The sequence below is a fragment of the Lissotriton vulgaris genome, chromosome 1_1 (genome assembly GCF_964263255.1).
Source record: "Lissotriton vulgaris chromosome 1_1, aLisVul1.2, whole genome shotgun sequence".
In the NCBI taxonomy this organism is placed as follows: Eukaryota; Metazoa; Chordata; class Amphibia; order Caudata; family Salamandridae; genus Lissotriton; species Lissotriton vulgaris.
The window spans coordinates 828,833,468-828,856,701 of NC_141685.1; the positions used below are offsets into that span (position 1 = coordinate 828,833,468).

At 48.0% G+C, this 23,234-nt stretch overlaps 1 protein-coding gene across 2 annotated transcripts in view; it reads left to right on the forward strand.

Annotated features, from left to right (window-relative positions):
• The window catches only part of NUF2 (NUF2 component of NDC80 kinetochore complex), a 450,677-nt gene that overhangs the window by 329,043 nt on the left and 98,400 nt on the right, over window positions 1-23,234 (forward strand). For both annotated transcript variants that reach the window (XM_086957278.1, XM_086957269.1), the window contains exons 10-12: window positions 11,322-11,459; window positions 13,118-13,258; window positions 13,770-13,945. In XM_086957278.1, the coding sequence (XP_086813404.1) occupies window positions 11,322-11,459; window positions 13,118-13,258; window positions 13,770-13,945 (455 nt within the window). The remainder of the gene's footprint in view (window positions 1-11,321; window positions 11,460-13,117; window positions 13,259-13,769; window positions 13,946-23,234) is intronic.

Below are 23,234 nucleotides of genomic sequence, written 5' to 3' on the forward strand. Positions count from 1 at the left end.
TTTTCTCTATAGGATAACATTTTGCATAATTTCACGCAATTGTATATTGCTTGTACTTACCTTGCTTATTGCTGAAACATATTGCATCTTTACCTGTAACTTAGGTTTTTGTTTCAAAATATATATAAAAAGGCTTACTATTTTTCTATAAATCGGTCTCGACTTCATTCTTGAGTGTGTGTTCTATTTATTGCCTGTGTGAGTACAATAAATGCTTAGCACTACCCTCTGTTAAGCCTAACTGCTACCCCACAGTACCATAAAATAGAGCATTTAGTAATATTTACTTTAGTCTCTGTAAACCAAGAAGGGTCTCTCTGTCCTCTCTGCACTGTGTACCCCTTCGTGGTACATTATATAGAGAGGTGGGTTTCTTACTGCAGCTATTCACACACGCTGTGAGAAATGATTGCTCAAGTGCTGACACAGGTCCCAGAGGACGCCCGGGTCATTCTCTCCCAAGCAGTAACAGAAGGTGAGCCGCAGTGAAGTTCGCTATATGCTGTGACGGACTCGCTGGGCAAAGCAATTTCATTGATGGTAGCCCTCAAATGGCATACCTGGCTGATAACATCTGGCATTTCGGAGAATGTCCAGGCTTCCCCCATTGACATGCCCTTTGATGGCACCTGTCTCTTCGGAGTACAAGCAGAATCTGCGCTGCAACGCTTTAAGGATTCGAAGGCTACAACCAGGTCCTTGGGCCTCTCGGCTGCCCCAAGTCCCCAGTCTGGCTTTTTGCTCCTTTTGTGGCCATGGAAGGAGCTTTCTACCATGCCAACCCAATCCCAGCCACGGAGCCGTGCAAGCTTCCCAGCCTCTGTGTGGTTCCTAGAAAACCAGTGGATCGAGTAGCCACTGACCTGGTCAAGCCATGTCCCCCCCCCCCCCCCCCCCAGCTCCCCCACCCCCAATCCTTGCGCTTTTAGATCATGGGCGTCCAGTTGGTTGCAGGATTCACCATCAGTTCCACCACTGGCAGTCCCTAACATCGGACAGGTGGGTTCTGCAGCTCGTCCGAAGGGGCTACTCCCTCCCCTTCGAGACGACCCCTCCCTCCATGCTTCCAGCATGCAACCGGATGATGGAGGATCACCTGTCACTGCTCTGGGTAGAAGTCATGGCTCTCTTGGCCAAGGGAGCCATAGAGAGGGTTCCAGTGACAGAAGTAGGCTGTGGTTCCTATTCCAGCTGCTTTCTGGTTCTGAATAGCATTTAGAAGTTCCAAAATACCCAAGTAAAGAAAGGAGACATGATAAAAATCCAACACCATTTTATAACGATTGGTTATATTTTTATCCTTAAAATGACATCTCAGTGACCAAAATCCATTGGAGGGCTCAGGAGATATTAATTTTTAAATGAACAATAAATCACTGTTTTGTCTTTCAATGCAATAAAGCATTGTAATGGACAGCATTCACAGTCAAATTTTGTTGACTTTGGAAAACTGTTATAAAGTTGTAAACCACTACTCCAGCAGGCTGTGGTCGACGAACTCTGCCAAGGAGCAGGTCACAGAAGCAAATGAGGTTTGGTAGGACAGTTACCTCTCATTTAAAGGAGTCACCAGTATTGTTCTAGGCTCTATGGGTGGACCGCCATAGACTAAAATGGAGTTGCACTGATGCAAGGGATACCAGATGATGAACTGGTGACCGGGGGGGGGGGGCATAGCTCGGTCCACAAACAAGTTAGTGTGACTTTGGCCACAGGGGCCGATGTCCCACAGAGTCCGGTTGAAGTCCAACCAAAAGTCAGTTGCCACTGATCCACTGGTCTGCAGCTTCAATGGTGATAACTTTCTTCTTGGGCGACCAAACTGCACTCCGATGATTCACCTGGGTCCAGCACACTCGGGTGGAAGTTTTGAGGGACTGGTCTCAGTCTTCCACACTGCATGTTGGTAGTCTGCGGTGATCAAGTGTTCATGGCTATCAACTCACCAAGGCAGCCTTCTTCGGTTTGTGGCTCTGTAGATGTAACAGGAAGTCAGCAAACTCACTCTTGAAATCCCCTCTTCTGTCTGGAGCTTGTGGACACTGTTCCTCGAGCTATGCACCACAGGTACAGTCTTCTGTGCTAGCTCAAGGAACAGCAATGAAGTCCAGTCTTGGTATATCCTCTCTTTGCTCGGTCCAGGGAACAGCAGGTCAGTCCTCCTTCCGTCCATTCTTCAGTACAGGTATGATCTGAGAACTGGGTGCCAGGGGTGCCACTTTTATGCTCAGTTAGTGTTCAGAGGGGAATGTGGAAGCTACTAGACAATGGACTACCATGCCCCCTTCAGCAGACTGACGACTTACTTTAAAGTCTGGCATCTAGCTTTCCTAGAATGCACTACTCTTCCCACTCTCGACATGGCAGAACCCTTCTTTCAGTGTGTGGAGCTTGGTCACCCACCCCGGAGGTGTGGCTACTTGGTGTTACACGCCAATGAAAAAATCGGCTTGGAAGCTTCTTCCCCCTCTCTACCTACAGCACCAATCTGCCTGCGGGGGCGGAGCTTGCCAGCGTGGATGGCGGACGCATGAGAGCTTAGCTCCGCCGATTCACCGGAATAATCCTGCAATTATCCTTGTTTTTGACAGCGACTGCTGCCTGGCGAGGACACTTCATCACCCCTGGACTCCGTCGACACCTCCGACACCCGGAACGAGTGACGCACGGCACCTCCTCGGTGCGGGACGGAGATCCTGCAAGTCGGGACTGAAGGCCTCTGAGCCGCGGCCTTGCGCTGAGCTGCCCTCGGTGTGCGTGGCGCGACGTGCGACGCGCACTGCACCCTGTGCCCGGTGAAGCTGGGGGTCGGACACCCGGACACAGCAGCCGAGATCAGGACTGTGAACAGCCACAGAGGTGAGTGCCGGGCGCTGCGGTGTGCGTTGCCCGTCATGGGGAACGGCTCTTATCAGACATTGAGGCCTCCATCTGACATGGTGAGCGGTTGGCCGGCCCGATCCAGGCACCGGGGCAAGCCCGTTGTTGTGAGGAAGCGGCAAATCGGAGGCACAACCCAACCGGGCAAGGGATCGCGGGGAACCCCTCGCACTGGCGGAGAGCTGAGCGCGCCCCCCCTGGGGCTGAAATATGACTCCGGACCTTTCCACAGCGTAGCCGTTGAAGGACACGTGCTGGGGCCTACGTACTCTCTGCCGGTGAAGCTACTCACGCCTGCAGGAGTCCACCTCTCCCACAGAGACATAGCAACTCGCTACACCCTACATTCTGCTCGGCCGGTGGGACTGCTTCGACCTTTGGGGAATATACCGTGGCAGCCATAGTGGGACAGAGGCGACCTAGAACCTGCGGGCAGTACGCCAGTTTGACCTGTTCCAGTCCCCTCCCTGCTGGCGAGTCCGGCACAGTGGAATAGAGGGGACGACCGACCAGGCGATAAGAGGCCTTTTTCGATAGACTTGCTTAGCAGCTGCCCGGGGCTACCCTGGGGTGCCCCCACCGCGATGGCCTTATCGCGCCCGCCTCTCCCACCTGACGAGAGTGGCCGCTGCACCGAGGGACGAGCTGAGGATCCCAGGTGGCTTAGCAGGAGCCGTGCCAAAAAGGCCTCTAAGACTATCTCTCCCCCGGAGCCGTTCAGCGCGGAGCAGCCTGGCGGAACGGCAACACAGTAAGATGGGGAAAGCCGATAAGACACAATCCAAACTGTCCTTCGAACAGCGGCGCAATAAGGCCCCGGGTTCTGGAGAACCGGACAATAACCAGCCTGCTGCGGCACAAGACGGCTCGATCTACTCCAGTATAAAGGAGTTGCTGGTCAGCATGGAAAAAGGCCTACAAGACAGCATGGCGTCGATCGGGACAAAGATCGACAAACTCACTTATCGCATGGACAGAATGTCGGAGAGGGTCGATAAACATGCGGAACGCCTGGACTTGTCAGAAAGGCGGATCACAGAAGTTGAGGAGGGGCAAATGGAACTTGATAAAGACCGCAAGCACATGACAAAGCTTCTACAGGTGATCCAGGACAAATCGGAGGATTTGGAAGCCCGCTCCAGGAGATCCAACATACGAATTACGGGGGTTCCAAAGACGACTCCAACGGGTAGGATGGAGCTATTTGTTGAGAAGTTTCTTACCACCTTGCTAGGAGAAGACCCGTTCTCAAACATGTTCATAGTGGAGCGAGCACACCGCACGCTGGGTCCCAGACCGCGCCCAGGAGCCTCCCCTAGGCCCATAATAGCCAAGCTTCTGAACTATAGAGACAGGGACGCGGCGCTACGAGCGGCCAGGGAGAAAGGCCACCTAAGGTTTGAGGGATCAAATATCTCCCTGTATCCGGACTTCACCGCTAAGGTACAGGAAGAGCGGCGCCATTTTGCCCCGTACAAACAACAGCTGCGAGAACTCGGACTGGACTATGCGATGTTGTACCCAGCGAAACTGAGGATAAACCGGCGTGGCCATTCCCACATTTTCACGGACCTTCAAAAGGCGCTGAAGACCTGGACGAAAGAACAACGGAACAGCCCCAGGGGACAATCGGATGAACAGGACCCCACTAGCGGGCTGGAAGAACAAGAATGACCGCACAGTGTTCCCTGATTAGTCCTGGGTAATCCCGGCCGGCCGCACATAGCTGAGTAGCGGTCGATTGGTGGAGCTCATCGTCTCCCTCCCAGATGTTGCGGACAGTGCCGATGACGTGCCCTGCGGGCACCTCTTGAGCAAACACAGACCACGAGACGTGGTAAGAATGTTCCAACTCAATGTTACACACTTTTTTCTGTAAGACTCTATGTCCGATTATTTTACTGATTAATGGGCGTTATGTGACTGTTCCCTCTACGTCTCTATTGAATTGGGGTTGCTGGATGTTAGGGGGTTGATGGTCCAAGCCCCGGCAGAGACTGATGTTTTCCATATACAGGCCTCTGGACATGTTAAGCCGTTGAATGACAAGAAAGGGGTGATGAGGCGGGGAGCCGAATAGTGGACACTGTTTGAGTACAAATGTTACCTGTTTTAATTTTGGTGACCTCTGCCCTAGTGCTATTAGCACAACGGGTTCCAATTGGGACCTATGGGGGAAGTTCGGGAAGTTTGGGTGTGGGGGTACATGCAGTCTGGGCCAAGTTGGGGATGGTCTGCTGTGGGTGGGGGGAGCTGAGAAGCTATGGTTGTTCTGTTTTGTTCCATTGTGTCTTGCCTCACAGAACACAAAGTGCTTGCTTCGAATGCTTGATTGTCTGCAATATAGCCTGTCCTACATATCCGGTTACGACATTACAAACTGTGCAGCGTCCTTATGGCTGAAGTAGGTGGTGAGCGGGCTAATGGGCGGCCCACATCGATACACGTCCTCACGTGGAATGTAAGGGGGCTCAATGATCACAGGAAACTCAGGACGGTGTTATGTTATCTCAGGCGCTACAATATCGATACTGCGCTCTTGCAAGAAACGCACCTCCCACTGACGAGCACTATGCTGCACACTAGGGGTTTGGCGGGGCATATAGCGGCGGCTGGGTTCACCTCACACACTCGGGGGGTCCTCACCTGGGTAAAGCCAAAATCGGGCATCCTGATACAGACAGTGGGTGTTGACACGGAGGGACGGTACATCATAGCGTCCTGTAAGGGGCGGGGGAGGGACATGCTGGTGGTTAACACATATGGACCCAATTACGATTCCCTAGCCAGTGAGATAGCCAGACACGACAATCCACATATACTGTGGGGTGGGGACTTTACTCTGACACTAAACCCAGACATAGACAGATCATCGGGACCCCCCCGTCGGCCCTCTGCAGCTGCACAGTCGCTCACGGCAAAGTTGGTGATGCTAGATATGACTGATGGGTGGAGGTACAGAAATTAGGGGAGGGGTGGTTTTACACACTACTCCGCATTCCACGACATACATACAAGAATAGACTATTGGTTTGTCACAGCGGGAATCAACCGAGCTATTAGGCATTGCAAGGTGCTCCCGCGCACTCTTACAGACCACTCCCCCATTCTGTTAACTTTAGATACCCCAGTGAAGGGATACGCACCGTTCACATGGCGCTTCCCGCCGTACTCCCTGTTAGACACGCTCTTCCGCGGTGAGTTGGCGGAAGCGATTGATGTATTTTTCGAGAAAAATGTGGGGTCGGTGGAGGACTTCCAAACAATTTGGGAAGCGTTCAAAGTTGATATTAGAGGCATAGCGATGTCCAAGCACTCCAGTGCCCTAAAGTCTACCAGGGCCACCTTAGCAGATCTTGAGCTACGATTGCAGGCGTTTGAGGCACAAAGTCGATCTAGCCCTGATGACGCCACAGAGGATGACATTAAGCGCCTTCTGGTGGAATACCACGAAGCCGCGGACAGAGAGGTACAATACTTAGGTGCACCTATGGCGAGGGAGAGAGACCGGGCTCAGTCTTGGCCAATGTTATTAAAGGCCAAAGGAGAAAGCCGCTAATCTCCGACTTACAAAACTCGGACGGACATAGGGTGACAGATGAGGCGGAAATCGCAGCGACCTTCAGAGACTATTACTCGGAGCTATATTCTTCCAAGAGCGGCGACATGTCGGCCGACATTCTGGACTATCTAGACCATATACAACTTTCATTCCTCCCAAACTCCGATAGGGAGTTTCTGATGTGCCCTATACAGATTGACGAAATCAGAGACGCACTGGCGTCCATGAGATCAGGCAGTGCGCCAGGCATCGACGGACTGTCAGTCGAATTCTATAAAGCGTTTCAGGAACAACTGTTGCCGCACATCCATACCCTCCTGGAGGACATAAGTGTGCAAGTCACCATGCCTAGCTCCATGAGAGAGGCGATGATAGTTACCATTCTGAAGCCGGGTAAGCCACACGACTGCAGCTCGTACCGCCCAATATCGCTGCTAAACGTCGACGCCAAGCTCTACGCCAAGGTGCTAGAGAATAGACTTGCGCTGCTGGCTCCTGATGTAGTTGCCCCAGAGCAGGCAGGATTTATCCCATCCAGAAACCTGACTTACAACATAAGAAAGGTGCTGGGTACCATACAACATGTAAAGCAGGATACACCAGCGGTAGCGCTCTTCTTAGACATGGAGAAGGCATTCGACTCCGTCGAATGGCCATTCCTTCTTCAGGTGTTACGCCGTATGGGACTTGGCGAACCCTTCATCCAAATGATAGGCACGCTATACGATGGCCCCTCGGCTAGGGTCCGCGTGGGTAATGCGATCTCCCGCCCCCTTTTCATAGGACGGGGCACCCGTCCGGGATGCCCTTTATCCCCTTTACTGTACGCACTCGCCGCAGAGCCTCTCGCATGTGTACTCAGAGAGCACCATAGCCACGAATGGGTTCGGTTCCCCACGTACAAAATTGTTGTATCTATGTATGGGGACGATACGTTGCTGTATGCCCATGACCCCGCTACTACGCCCCCCCCCCCCACCCCCCCCCCCCCCCTCCTGAGAGAGGTGGTTCGGTTTGGTGCACTATCGGGACTCAAGGTTAACTGGGCGAAATCGGTAGTGCTGCCACTCACTCCGGTGACCACACGAGTGGAGACAGAGTACCCTGTCCAGTGGACGGAAGACCCAATTAGATACTTGGGGATCCAGATACACACGGATCGTGACCAGCTGCTCAGACAGAACTATGGGAAGGCGGTCAGTAAGCTGTAGGACGATATAGAGATATGGTGCAAGCTGCCCCTCACACTGCTTGGCCGCATAGCCATAATGAAGATGATAGTACTACCGAGATTTCTGTTCCTTTTTAGCGCATTGCCAATTGTGCTCTCTAAGGCCTTCTTTCACCGCTTGACCAGCTTGATGATAAAACTGGCATGGGCGGGGAAGCAGCCGAGAGTCAAGTGGACAACGCTCACCCTCCCGTACAATCTGGGGGGATTGGCGGCGCCGGACCTCGAGTTGTACTGCAGGGTGGCCCAGGCGTCGCACCTACACACTTGGGTACATGGCGACAAGCAAATCCCACATGTCAGGATGGAACAATTATTCGCCCATCCAATACCGCTCCTGGCGACGGTCTGCCAACCGCAGGACCGTCGGACGGGAATTCTGGATTCCATCTCCTCTGCCAATCACGCTTGGCACTCACTCCTGTTTCGCCAGGGAGGGGCAGTGATTTATTCTCCGGAGATGCCGATAGAGTGGATGCGTTAGCTCCCGCCCATGATGGACAAAGCGGTCACACGGGGTCTAACAAAATTAGGGCTGAGCAAGGCGGGCGACCTGTTTCTAGACGGCACTGCCAAAACCTGGGACCAAGCTCGGGGGGATGGAGTTGAGCCACCGCTACTCCAAAGATTCCACTTCCATAGAACTCGAAGCGCCCTCTCTGAACTTCTGGGTCCGGACATGGCGGAGCCTCCGGAAGTCCCAGAACTATCGTACATAATCACACACAAAGACCCCAAGAAGCTGTTGACAAACCTCTACAGCATAGCTAGATCGCATGGGGAGCACCAACTCATGAAAGCTCACCTGGAGTGGCAGAGGGATTTAGGAACCACGCTGGATGACGCGACGTGGCGCTACTGCTGTGACAACACGAAACGTATCTCCCTAAATGGGAAACATCGGCTCATACATTTTAAATTCCTCCAAAGGGTGTATTACACCCCAGCGCGGCTCCACCGATATGGGCTGCGACCGGAGGCTCACTGCGAGCGCTGCCGGGCGGCGGACGCTGACTTCCTGCACCAATCTGCCTGCAAGAAGAAAAGAGCAGCCCCTCTTGTGTGTATCCCCCATTTGCTCTTCAGAGGCAGCTACCCCTTTTAAGCTCGACTTTTGTGCTCAGCCCTATTTTGCCTTCCTCCCAGGTAGAAGTCAGATATCTCTCAACAGCAGGCCCTTTGAGTTCCTTCCCGAGTCATTCACACCTCGCCCCAGGAGGGCCGAACACTGTCTTGTGGTGAGCAACTGTACACAGTTACTGGAATACTTTAGACAAAGTAGCTACTTGCTAAAGTTGCCGTTTTTGAAAAAGTGACATTAAATTCGACTTGACCATCAAATCTTGTCTACTACAATGATTGATTCTTTTGATACTTTGAAGTATCATATTTAGTCGTCCCATTCAGAGCATTGTCAGCATGCAACTCTATACTCACCAATGGGACTACGTAGCAGTCAAACTTCTCTTCCAGCCAGCAATGACTGGTTGGGAGTCTCATTTTGCTTTGTCATACTCGTGGAGGCACAATAAGTAGTGCAGTCCACGAGAGACACTTTACCTTACAGGCCCTGGGGACCTCTGGTACCATATACTAGGGACTTATAAGTAAGTTAAATTATTACAATTGTGGGTGAACTAATCAAACATAATATACCTTTTAAGGGTTAGAGTACTGGCACTGAGATCTGTTTAGCAGGTCTCAGTGCTCCTTCAGAGTCATAAAACTAGCACCATCAGTCCAAAAACCTGGGGGTGATCATGCAAAAGGAGGCATTTTCTTACAGTTTGGTATAGTGGCAACTATGTGGCCTTTTGGCCAATTCAGTGGGTTGAGCTGCAACCTTAAGTGGGTAAATTGACAGTGGAGTATAATAAAAAACCAACAACTACACCTTTTCACAGACCTCAGTGGTACAGACCATGCATAATTTTCCTGCTTCGTGAACATCTACATCCAGCACTGCAGCTTTTATGATAATACTTTGGGGTAGGTCCCTTTGTCACCAACCTGAATAGTGATGCACCCACAAGTTGTGCTATAAATGAGCTGGGGTTTGGTGGAGGGGGAAGAAGGTTAGGGGTGGGTTGTCCTTGCCCTCGACCCCAACCCTGTATGGTAGTGCATCACTTATTCTTTGTGAGCGTCCCTTCTCCTGTTTCCTGGTTTCCTCCCATTGTCAGTCCTATCAGTGGAAAAGTCTTCTCATTGGAAGATACTTTTGGCGTCCTCGTTTTGATCAGGCGCAGTCTGTTAGTGCATGTTCATGGAACTGCTGTGGATGCTCTGATAAACCCAGATAGTGGGTGTGATAACAAATCTGTTGATGCACAAGTGCAATGTTGGCTATTTGCCTAACCTGTGTTGTGGTGCTGTCTTCTTTGGTTCATTTTCTTTTTACAGGTGTATATACATTACCATGTGAAAAAGTTAAAATGGGCATCAACCTGCATATTTAGAGGCCCTGGACGTATGTTAGAGAAAGGTTAAGGGTTGCCTATAGATTTTGAATTTGACTGCACTCTTCAAACGCATCTGACTCTAAAGGTCTGTCCTTTGTGTAGACCAATGGAATGCACTGGAAAAATGTGCTCATCATCAGTAGTGCCCAGTGGAGCAATTCGCTCATCAGAAGTAGAACCCCTTACGAGGATACCCTCATTATCAGTAGAGATCATTGAAAGGATATTCTTGTTGACAGAAACTTCAGGCATCTGTCTAGTAAATAAATTATATTCAGAGACAGTTTGCACCACATGATAGAGATTATTTCAGTACTGTTTACTTAAAGATGTAGGTCCCCAGATAATCCCTAGTGGTGGATTTCATTTGACAACATAAAATTGTAGATGATGCATTAGTGTGAGGCCAGCTATTTATTTGACCAGACTTGGTGTGACTGAGGATGTTTGAGGTGGTGTTCCAATGTTTAGCCAATTGATTATAGACTGTAGCAGTATAAGAGGGACTCTTGTACTGATGTAAGGAACTACAATGGAGACTGATTAACCTTCCATGTTTCCACCTGCAGCATATTATAGATGGATGAAAAAAGGCCACATTTGATATTTTAACTTTTTTAAATAAATAGGTATTTTCTTGACTGCTTAGTAAATCCACTCATTCCTTCCATCTTGTCACCTCTTGCTCTTTCTCGGAGCCTCCTAGGTTTCTACTGCTTCAGCGCTCAGTTCTTTAAGCGATATTAAGCTTTTGTATAAGTCGGCAAGATGACTTGAACAGTTAACTATTTGAGTTCACCCTTCCAAGTCATATATATTTATAGCGCTCTTAAATTGAAGAACTGTGAAGGCGCACACTATTTTAGGGCTTATCCACTGAAGTGTTTAGTGATTAGCAAAAGCAAAGGTCAAAAGAACCACATTTTTGAGAACTGTTGGCCCAGCTATTACGCAGTCCAGTATCGATTAACCGCATCGCTGCGGCGGCTTTTGCCGCTGTGTGCGGCTATTTTCAAAAAGCTGCGTTACATGACGAGCTCAGCTCGTTATCATCATACGAGCGCCGTAGCTGATGACGAGCTGAGCTCGTCATCAGCATCGAAGGGGTTAAATTGCATTTCCTCCTAGCCATGTCACCTGTCTGGTGTACAGTGCTTAATTTGGTGCAAAATCTGTTTTGTTCCAGAGTGAGCTGAAATTGGCCATGGCAAACATGAGGGAAGAACATGAACGGATGAGGGCTCAAATAGTGGAGTCCCCCGAGGAGCGAAAGAACAAAACTGAAAGCATGAAGGCAACTGTGAAGAAACTCAAATTGGAAAGGGTAAGATTAAAATATTTTTATTGTCATTTTATTTGAAATTTAAGCAGTTTTTGGCGGTATTTAATCTGTTTAAGGGAGTGCTGGTAGGGGAGTGGTTTAGGATAGGTTGTTGTGTATTCCAGACTAGTCACAAGGTTCAGGTGTGATAGTGTGATATGCCTCTGACTTCTCTGTTTCATAGGCTGCAGCCAGTCCTTCTGTCACGGGTTCTGTTTCAGGTTCTTAAATTTGTATATTATTACATTCTTGCAGTTTTAGCCCTAGTTCATATACGATCTTCATTTGGTTCAAATTAAAATTGTCTGAAACATTTTTAACTCGAAAAAATAAAACTAGTTGGGCATTGATTCTTGTTGCCTATACTGCGAACCTGATTTGCCTTCCTGTCTGCAAATAGTGCGCTTCACCACACCTCAGGGAAGATCATGTGCATAGTGCAGTGTTGCACTGGCCTTTTGGGCAGTTTGCCAGTTTGGCACTGCCAGATGTGCTAGCTTGAAGAGCCAAGGTGTGGCCCTTTTTGTTATGGATCTGTGGTCTGTGACTTGATTAAAAACACCAGCCCACACACTTGCATATTGGTCTGTTTGATAAGGCATTCACCCGATAATGATCTTCTATGGGCAATCCTTTTTAACATCAACTAGTTTTCCAAGAAGCCTGCTATGATGGCAAGAAATAGCGAATTTTGGTAATTGGTCACCAGTTCAAATCATTTGGTTGAAGTTCATTTGTACTCCAAGTGAAAAAGCACTTTCCTGATGACACATGGCGTACGGGGATAGTGTTATTGACAGTAATGTTAAATGACGCAGTCTGAGAAATTAAGGTTCAAATAGGTTTATATTTGCTGTGGATTAGAAGAACAGGGCATGGTTTGTAGTTGAAGGTCACATGAAAAAAAGAATGCAATTAAATGATTTTCAAACTAAATGATTCTTACTTGTCCATTTATTTTTTTAATGATTGAGCATTATCCATTGTCAAACAGTCGCAACTACCTTTAGAAATATTTGCATGAAATAGTCTAATCTGTCTCTTAGTGGTATGTAGCTGTTTATTTGGTCTTTGTTTCCAAACATTGTTATTTATTTTTTCAAATATGCTGGACCTTCTTCCAATGTGACATGATGGTCTCCATGACTAGCAGCTCCCAAGAGAATGTGAAGCAAAGGATAATTATTATGATTAAGCGGGATTGTGTCTGGCACGATGTCATCTAGTTACTGCTGGATGTAATGTGTTTGATTGGAAAGTATCAGATGGTTTATACACAACACCTCCGAACTCCTTAATGAACTTGTATCAGTATAGCTTTTGTGTCAAGTCTCTGTAGTTTGTCTGCCAGTGAGAACATGAGGATGAGAGGATCAAACCCAGAATGTGCATTGAGCATTACATCATTTGAATAGTCATTAAAAGTAAGAAGCAACAGAGGTTACCAAACCCATTGGGAATTTGAAGGGGGTTTTGTCAAGGTTAGGAGATCTTTATTACATTTTCTGTTTCTTAATAACGTAGCTACACAAGTTCAGTAAGTTTTAAACCACTCCATGATTTCCTACTAATAAGATAAGCCATGCATGAGTTTTTATTTCTATTGTATGCATCAGGAAGTTTTAAATTTTTTTTGTCATTTTTGTTTTATTTTGCAACAGCAAGAGACGAACGAAAAGTGGGAGCATTATCGAGAACGAATTGCTGTTGGGTCTATGTGGCAAACCGAGATCCAGTCCTTTCTCAAAAAATTTCAAGTCCTTGAAGTGAACATGGGAAAGAAGGCGAAAGTTTTAACAGACGTTGGTTTCCTTCATTATTTGTTGCTTGCTCCTGAAGACTTTACTCTATTTCAGTCCAACCACCGCGCTCCCATATTTTCTGGGCACTGTTAATGGGAGATTCATGACACTGTGACATGAATAGCTATGCTTGAGGAAGCTGGTCTGACCGTAGACACAGGCTTGTACCCTTCTGTTTCTCTTCTTGTCTGTTGCTTCCTGACCATTTATTTAAAGTTGTCACTGTCCTTGTTTAGGCACTTACGTTTATTGAGACCTTTGGTGGATGTAATCCGTGCAAGCCACCTGGACCCAAGGTCCACTTCAGATTTTCACTTGGTGAATTTATGCCAAAGATTCCAAAGTTTCCTTTGCACCATATTTAGTTTTAACACTTTACTTGTGTGCTCCATACACAGCCCTCCTTGCTTTAACACATATACTAGCTGCATTTACTAATTTGAACTCTTGCATAGTGCAGTGATTTCATTTCTTTTTCGTTTTCACTCACCTGTCTCTCACCGTTTCCTAGATCACAAACGCAGATGAACAAGTTACAGCCGGCAACATGGAATTAAAGAACCTGGCAAACGAGGAGGCAATGACCAAGAGGAATCTGAATCTGAAAAAGGAGAAGTTGGTCAAATTGGACATAAAAATCAGAAAGAAGCATGAGGATGGTGATGTGTACAAACAATCAGTTATAGAGTAAGTGGTGCTTATGTGGTCTCTTTACCTGGTGTTTTTCTCCCTCTGAACTGACACTAAAGTAATTTGTACTCTTTGCCATATGATGTTTGGAGAAACATCAGTTGGGGGAAGGGGTGTGTAGGTTATAGATTCAGAATCCAAATGTACTTCTCTTTCTGGATAAGAAGCTTCTTTCCTGTTTTGTTGTGAGAGCTCTGAATCTCCAATTTCTTCCCTTTCCTCCACTCAGAAAAACAAACAGGCATTAGTGCAAATGGATTTGGGTTTTTTTGCCAGCTCATTGAAATTTTGGAACTTGTGGTTCTCTAAGAGCACTTATAAAAGGTCCAGAGTAATCAATTTATTGGAGTGCAAGAGGCTTATATAGAAGCAGACTGGTCTTAGGTGTTTGCTTAAGTGTAACACCTACAGTTGGGTTGACCTACCGATGCAGACGAGCACCAGAAAATGTGTGACCCCCCCAAGACATCAGATTTAACTTTGATGACCTCATGAGTGAATCCTCCACTCTAGTGCAAATGCATATTGTTCCACTGAAAAGCACTTTCATGACGTCTATTTATTGCCGTTGTGCTGTGTTGCTTCGCTGGTAAAAATTGCTTCCTTTGTAGGTGTGTGTTAAGAATGGCCTCTGTTTCTTGGGGTATCAGTCAAGACGCTGTAGGAGAAGTCATGCATTTTCCAGTATATTGTCGAGCCAGATCATAACCGGTGATCTCAGCTGGACAAGTATCCTTGGGTAAGGCTGCCAAGTACCAGGGCTAGCCAGCACAATATTTATCTTTAGATTAGTGTGATACATGGTATCCTACCTAGTGCTTGGCTTGGCGCTCTCCAAACACTTGTGTTTTTCACTTCTCCGTATTTGAATGTCTGCCATTTTGATGAGCTATTTATTGTTAAAAACCTCTAGAGTTTAGGTTGCGGTGAAATTTTGGATTAACATTTTAGATTTTTATTCTTAACCTATTCTCAATAAGTTTATTATATTCTACAACCAAGAGATTAGCATCTAGAAGAACATAAAAGTGAGGTGTCCTCTGGGCATTCTCTTTTAAGAAACCAGGACTTTTAGTATTACAACTCATTGACTCTTTTTTATTTATGTGTAAAAATCAACTTTTTCCTAGGGACTTGTTATGTTTGCCTTAGCAGATAAATTGGGTCAACCATTTGTACTTGGTAATAAAGGAGGGTGACATGTGACAGGAGGTTACTGTATGCTTCACTTTTACATGTTGCTATACCTCAGCCATTGCTTTGCATCTTGTCACAGTGTTTTCTGGAGTGAACATAATTGAACTTTTTTTCCATTTATATTTAGAACATGTAGTTTATGAAAGGGCACAGCTTGGGAGTCTGCCTTCAAAATCACATATTGGCTTAACGCTATATACTCCAGCAAAACCATACTCCATAATGTATGTCTCCTACATCATCAATATTCTTTACCACCACTATATTCATCTCTCCTACACAACACACATCCTTATTCTGCAGTATTAGGGGTGTCTTTCATAGATTCACATTCTTGAATATTCCCCTTCGTCGAAGTGGGAGTCCCACGGTACATAAAAATAGCAATAAAAATGCTAAAATATATGTATGTGACAACATAACATAAGAAATAATAGAAGTAAATACACAGCTAAAACCTCTAAAACAATTCCTACATAGGAATGCATGATAGAGAGAGAAAACACTTGCAACATATCACTGTCATTATGTTAGTCCAAACTACAGCCAATCAGGCGCCAGCACCCTCTAGAACCTTCTCCTCAGAAGCTCAAGCCCTCAGATTTTCTACCGCACGTCGTGTGAAGGGAGTCTCCCTGAGCTCTGCTCAGTTTTTTCCTCAATTCTTCTAGTTTCCAGTCTTCTCATCATGTCAAGTAAGAAGTCTTTATTCCGACCTTGCTCTTCTTGTGGGAAGTTGCGTCTTTTTAAAGAAGACCCCCACAAGAAATGTATTTATTGTCTCTACCCTGAGCATGAAGTTGGCAGCTGCAAGTTTTGTAGAACCTTTTCTACAAAAACTCTTAAGGACAGGGAAAGCCGTCTCCTCCTTTGGCTCCAACGTCTTAAGGACAAGGATTCAGCTCTGTCTGATGCTGAGAGTTTTCAGTCTGGACCTTCCACTAGTGCATTTAAGCATAGTAGTGTGCAGGATGTGCCCTCTCCTTTTCTGAAAAGAAAGAAACTTGCCCTGCCTTTGGTCTCTGTGGTGTCCCCACCGACACCTACTACTTCTACGCCCACGAGACCTGGCTCTCAGGCGTCTTCTGCTGCCTCACAGCGTGTTTCCACACGAAAACATGCTTCGTCGTCGTCGAGAGCGTCGACGAGTGTCCCAACGATGAGATCATCTGTGTCTACATCGTCGACGACGACACTGACCACTACTCTCGTCGACGGCCCCCACGTCTACGAGAGTCTCATTGGCCTTTAAGACTGTCTTGTCAACGATTCCTATCACCTCATCGTCGACGAAGAAACCAGTATCGTCGACGAAAGCCATCAAAAAGTCTTCATTGTCGATGAAAAGTCAGTCGACCAAAGCTCCGTCGACGAGTGCTCCGTCGACAGGGGTGTATTCTGCGTCGACGACTCCATCAGCGGCTTTGCAGTCGATGGTGCTTCGGTCGACGACGGCTCCGTCGACGGTCCTTCCGTCGAGGATGGATCCATTGAAGTCATCTTCATCCACGGCCATATCAGCACCGTCAACGATACCGTCGACGGCACCGTCGACGGTGGCACCATCCTCTTTTGCCCTAGTGCCTTTGCCATCTTCAGGTTCTGCATCTGTCGCCACAGAACCTTCACACCATCGCCGTCAAAGTCCATGCCACCAGTTGTCTGCTCCAGATCCGCAGCCACCTTCACCTATGTTTGCCACTGGCTCTGAGCACGATTCGGACTCTGGTAATGATGTGGATGACCCTTTCAGGGCGGCACACAGTCCGTCAGATCTGATCATCAAATGACAAGATTATGGCAGTGACGACGACGGCGTCGACCAGGAGTCTCAAGCTGAGGAACAGTTCATCCAAGTTCCAACGGCTACATTGCCTTTGTCTCTGATTTCAAACCTCCAGCATATGCTGGACGTCTACAACCGGCGTTTTCCACCTACGCCACAAGGTACTCCTAGACCACCGGCTGCTGCGGCTGCGGCAGCTCCATCCTCTGTTCCACCACCTTTGCCACCGATGCCTTCACCTCAGGTTCAAACATTGGTCAAGATACACACAACTGTGTATCCACAGCATGATGATGTTGATGTGCTTCCAGAACGGGAAGACAGAGAGGTCCACGATGATACGGACAATGATGATGCCGCAACCCGCATAGCAGAGTGGGACGACTACCAAATACAGACCCCCTCCCCTCCGCGAGGAGAACCTGGAGATTCCCCTCCAGTAGATATTGCCAGTTTTCATCAGCTGATGGATAGAGCGGCTCAGCGCTTCAAATTACCCAGGACACAGAGAGAGGAGGACTGTTTCGTCTACGATTTCAAGCATCAGCCATTCAAGCAAGTCCACACGGTTTCGATCATCGATTTTATTTGGAAGGAGGGAGTGAAGCTCATGCAGGCTCCAAATTCGTTACCTGCCCAAATGCTGCGCCTTGAGAAGAAGTATAAGGCCCCAACAGGTTCACCAGCATGCCTGGTCTTCCACCCAAAACCTGATTCGGTGGTAACTCAGGCGGCACAGCGTCGGTCCCGTAATCCAGCGTCTCCGATCACAGCACCTCCAGATAGAGTCACAGCACCTCCAGATAGAGAAGGTCGGCGCCCAGACGCTATTGGACGCAAATTCTCCACCATGGCTTCCACAACAGTAAGGGCGGCTAATGCCTTAGCCATCTTAGGCCGCTACGACAGGCAGATGTGGTCGGACATGTCTACCTTTGTCAACCTCATCCCTGACGCTTCCCAAATCCTCCAGGACGGAGAAAGAACATCTGAAGAGATGATTGACTGCGCAGTCGATATTGCGGGCACTGGTTTCCGTCAGCTTGCTAGTGCGGCTGCCTTACGACGCCAAGGTTTGTTTAAGTCCACCTCTTTCCGGCAGGAAGTCCAGTCCAGGATCCTTGATATGCCATATGATGATGAATCGCTGTTTGGGACACACATAGATGAGGCTCTAGAGTCCATTAAAAAGGACACCGATACGGCTCGATCATTGGGCACCTTGCAATTTCGGAAACAGTCATTTCGGGGTGCACGCGGACGCGGCACTTCTTCCACTTTTCAAGGAGGACAATCTCAATATCGCTCCTACAAACAGAGTAACCAACGTTACTCTTCTAACCAACAGCAGTCAAACCGACAACAGTCGACAAAGTCATATAGGGGAAAGTCTTCATATCGGGGATCCACTCCCAAACGCCAATAACTTTTGTCTTCCCCCAAGTGTTGGAGGTCGAATCTCTCTGTTCTATTCTCAGTGGTCCTCCATCACCTCAGACCGCTGGGTTTTGGACATTGTGATGACACGACATATTTTGGAGTTCATCAAGATTCCTCCTCATACTCCACCGTTTGGCCCGCCTCCTCCCCATCTCAAGGAGCTTTACCATCAAGTCAGTCTTCTTCTTCAAAAGAGTGCAGTCGAAGTGGTTCCAGTGTCTCAGAGAGGAGAGGGGTTTTACTCTTGTTTTTTCCTCGTACTCAAGAAGACAGGAGATTGGCGACCAATTCTAGATTTGAGGGCTCTCAACAGATACCTAAAGAGCCAATCCATCCGCATGCTTACACTACTGGAGATCCTGCGCTTCTTTCCAGCGGCGATTTTATGACCACCATCGACCTTCAGGACGCATACTTTCATGTCCCAATTTTCCAACAGCATCGAAAGTACCTGCGTTTCAGAGTAGGACAGACGCATTTCCAGTTCAAAGTGTTGCCTTTCGGCCTCCGATCCGCCCCTTGTGTGTTCACAAAGGTATTGGCTCCAGTGGTGGCTTACCTACGCCTCCAAGGCATCCAAATTTTTCCATACTTGGACGATTGCCTCCTCAAATCTCAATCCCGCCATCAACTGAGCCAAGACACTCGTCTTTGTCAAGATGTGTTTCAATCCCTCGGCTTGGCCATCAACGTCGACAAGTCAGTTTGCACCAGCTCAAACCAGGAGTTTCTTTGGGGCAACCTTAAACACAGTGCTTTCAAAGGCATTCGTTTCTCACGAACGTCAACAGAAGATCCTCCGCTTAGTGGCTCTCATTCGATCAAGACAGTCCGTTTCTGTCTGGACATTAAAATCTTTTCTGGGAATGGCATCATCTTGTATTGCACTGATTCTACATTGCTGCGGACCCGTCCTATTCAGGAGGCACTGGATGTACAGTGGCGTCAGGTCTCGGGTTCTTTCAAGGACCTGGTGACCGTTACCGCTCGCATGAGGACAGCTCTGTACTGGTGGGCGCAGCCGACCAACTTGGCGACTGTAACGTCCTTCCTCGTCAACGCGCCAGATCTCACGCTCACAACGGACATCTCTCTGGACGGCTGGGGTGCTCACCTTCAAGGCCTCTCCATCAAAGGCAAATGGCCTCCGCCCCAACGCTCTTGGCATATCAACAGGCTAGAGTTGATGGCAATCTTTCTGGCACTCAAGTCGTTCCTTCCTGTAGTTCAAGGGGAGTCAGTGCTTATTCAGACGGACAATACCACCAGTATGCACTACGTGAACATACAGGGCGGGACCAAGTCTCAACGCTTGTCTCGACTGGCTCAGTCAATCTGGGATTGGGCTATCCGTTATCAAATAACCCTGACGGCGGTGCATCTGCCGGGCGTTTCCAACATTCTGGCGGATTCCCTCCGCAGGTCCGCATCATCGACACACAAGTGGGAGCTACATCAGCCGACTCTGGAACTCGTGTTTCACCGATGGGGTCGTCCGTCTCTAGACCTCTTTGTGGCACCAGAGAACTGGAAATGCCCGTCCTACACAAGTTGGCATCCCCACCCCGGATCGTGCGGGAATGCCCTTTTGATCGATTGGTTCTATCTATTCGCTTACGCCTTTCTGCCGATCCCTTTAGTGCCACGGGTGCTGTGGAAGATGGTGAAGAATTGGCTTGGTAGTTTAGTCTGCCCTGTTCCCATGATGCACTGGGCCAGGGACAGACTGATTTGCATATAGCCAGGTTCTGAGCTGGGATGGGGCAGTGAGATAAATAACGGTGATGGATCAAGCCCTGATCTTTGGACTGGGTAAGAGTGGTCTGTTTAACTCAGACACTCTGTTCATCACCACCCCCTTTTTGTAAATCGTTTTTGGCCACTATAGGTGTGGCAGGGTATACTCAGACATGAGTCCCTTTCTCACTGCTCCATCAGGATTCAAGCAAGCCGGGCCGAAGAAGGCTGAAATGCCAGAAACCGGTCCCCGGTAGCTTGTCTCCTTTCTGGTGAAGAATTGGCTTGGTAGTTTAGTCTGCCCTGTTCCCATGATGCACTGGGCCAGGGACAGACTGATTTGCATATAGCCAGGTTCTGAGCTGGGATGGGGCAGTGAGATAAATAACGGTGATGGATCAAGCCCTGATCTTTGGACTGGGTAAGAGTGGTCTGTTTAACTCAGACACTCTGTTCATCACCACCCCCTTTTTGTAAATCGTGGAAGATGCGGAGGCAGCCCTGCCACATTCTCCTGATTGCCCCTCGATAGCCCGACAGGCGTAGTTCTCGGAGTTGCTCCTTCTGTCCCAGTGCAAGCCCATTCCTCTTCGTCCTCGTTCAGACCTCCTTACGATGGACAGAGGCCAGATTTGCCATCCAGATCCATCCACTCTACAATTGTCAGCATGGAACCTGAGCACCTTGAGTTTGCGCATTTAAAAATCTCGCAAGACTGCAGAGAAATCCTCGCTCATGCTAGAGCTCCATCTACCATCACAACTTACAAACTCAAGTCGAAGAGGTTTTGTCATTGGTGCGTCGCAGCAAATGTCCATCCAATCCATTCTGCTCCGGAGCAGCTCCTTCCATTCTTTTTGAGTCTAGCTCAATCTGGGCTCTCGCATGCTACCTTGAGAGGTTTCTAGCTGCAATCTCTCGTTTCCGGCAAGATGGCTCCTCCTCCCTCTGCTCGTCCAGAATTATCAGTCAGTTTTTCAAAGGTCTTTTCCGGAAGTTCCTGCCTCTTCGACGCCCTCCTCCAACATGGCAGTTTGCTCTTCTTTTTGCTCTGACCTCATCTCGTCGTGTGAGTGACCTCCACGCCTTTACTATCAAACCACCATTTCTTCAATTCAAACCTGACGGCGTGGTGCTTCGCACCAACCCATCTTTCCTACCAAAGGTGCCTACGGACTTCCATCTAAATGTGCCGGTGTTCTTGAAAACTTTCTTTGCTGAGCCAAAGTCTCCGGCTGAACAGCGATTAGATTCCTTGGACATCAAACGATGCCTTAAATTTTACATAAGCAGAACTGCCCCCTTCCGCAGGTCCGACCAACTGTTCATTGCTTACGGACGTATGCGTAAGGTGCATCCAGTTACCAAGCCAACGATTGCCCGTTGGATTTCTTCAGCCATTGAATTCTGCCATCAACAAGCTGACAAGCCTTTGCAGTCTTCAGTGAGGGCTCATTCTACGAGGGCAATGTCTTCATCCACCGCCCTGTTTGCTGGTGTGCCGCTTCATCAGATCTGCCGTGCAGCCACATGGTCCAGCCGGCACACATTCACCAAGCATTACTGCTTGGACGCCATCAATGAGGCGGATATGGCAGTGGGACAGGCAGTACTTTGTCATCTTTTCAAATAAGGTGAGCCTCTGTTCCCTCCTCCTTTATGTTTTTCTGTGATTGCTATCAATACTTCCATGACTGTATTATTACTGTCTTTGAGCTTTTGTCTTACATTCACCCTAGGTCAGACAATGGCTATATGGGTGGTGTGGAGTGCAAAACAACGATGGATTTAGGCCCAGATCTTTGTACTGGGGTGAATGTAAGACATTGTTCTGCATTCTGTCCATCAACTGTGTTTTTTGCAATTTTCACCCTGAGTGGGCTGGGTATGCTCAGACGTGAGTCCCAGGCTCTCCACAGCAGTGGAGTGAAGCTATCCAGGCTGAAGAAGGCTGATAGCCAGAAACCGGTCCTTGGATGCTTGATTCCGGTCTAGGAAAGACATGGCTTGGTAGTTCGGCCTGGACTGTTCCCATGAGGCACAGGGTCAAGGCTGATTTGCATATAGCCATTGTCTGACCTAGGGTGGTGGGGAGTGCAAAACAACAATGGATTTAGGCCCAGATCTTTGTACTGGGGTGAATGTAAGACATTGTTCTGCATTCTGTCCATCAACTGTGTTTTTTGCAATCCACTTCCAGTAGGCACAACCTTTTCTACTCTGGACCCCACACACATTCCCTACAGTTAAACATCTAAATCTACTACACAGTTCACTATATACACTATCCTGCCCAACACCAACATCTATACCGGCTACACTACAGATATCTTGCACCACCTTAATCAGTTGCACCAACTGCAAAATATTGGCATCTTCTCCTCTCGCCTTACATGGCAGCTAACATTTTATAGTGCACCACACTTATGCCCCAATCTCTCCTGGAGACTGTGTCATTTGATAAATCCTTAAGGAATACTCTTGACAAACTTGTCAATTACTGCCCAATTTTATTGATGGAGGCTCTTGTAAAAATCTATATGAAATTACTTCGAAAGGAATAACATTACCTCACATTTCTAAGCAGTATTTGAGAGAGGGAGTGGAACTGTGGAACTATTGAATAGATATTTCACTTTCAGCTTTTGTTTTCAAATCTAACCAGAAGAGACTATTAAATTGATTTGAAAACCGCTTTTGTTCTTTGAAACAGATGTACGCTTCTGCTGGATCCGACAAGGTTTGAATTACCCAACTGCCTGATGTTGGCAGGTAATACTTTCTTTAGCAATTTAACTGAGAGAGACATATAGCCGCAGATTCCTTACCTTAGAACTTCCCAGTGACAGGTTGGATCCGGAAAACTTTTCTTACCAATACCCCTGCGCGCCAGTAGGTGACGTCTGTCAACTCCGTGTGATGTCGGAGGCGTCAAGTTCGTTGCTTGTGATGTGCATGGTGTCGATATAGGTACCACCTTGGTGTACTGACGTCAATTCTTTTCTTTCCGTGACAGCCAGCACAGATCCGTTGAAGAGAGCTCCCCCTATAATTTTTTGACAGACTTTTCTTGACTTTGTTGCATTTTCATTGTTGTGTATGATTTCCAAGAAGACCTCTGGGTTC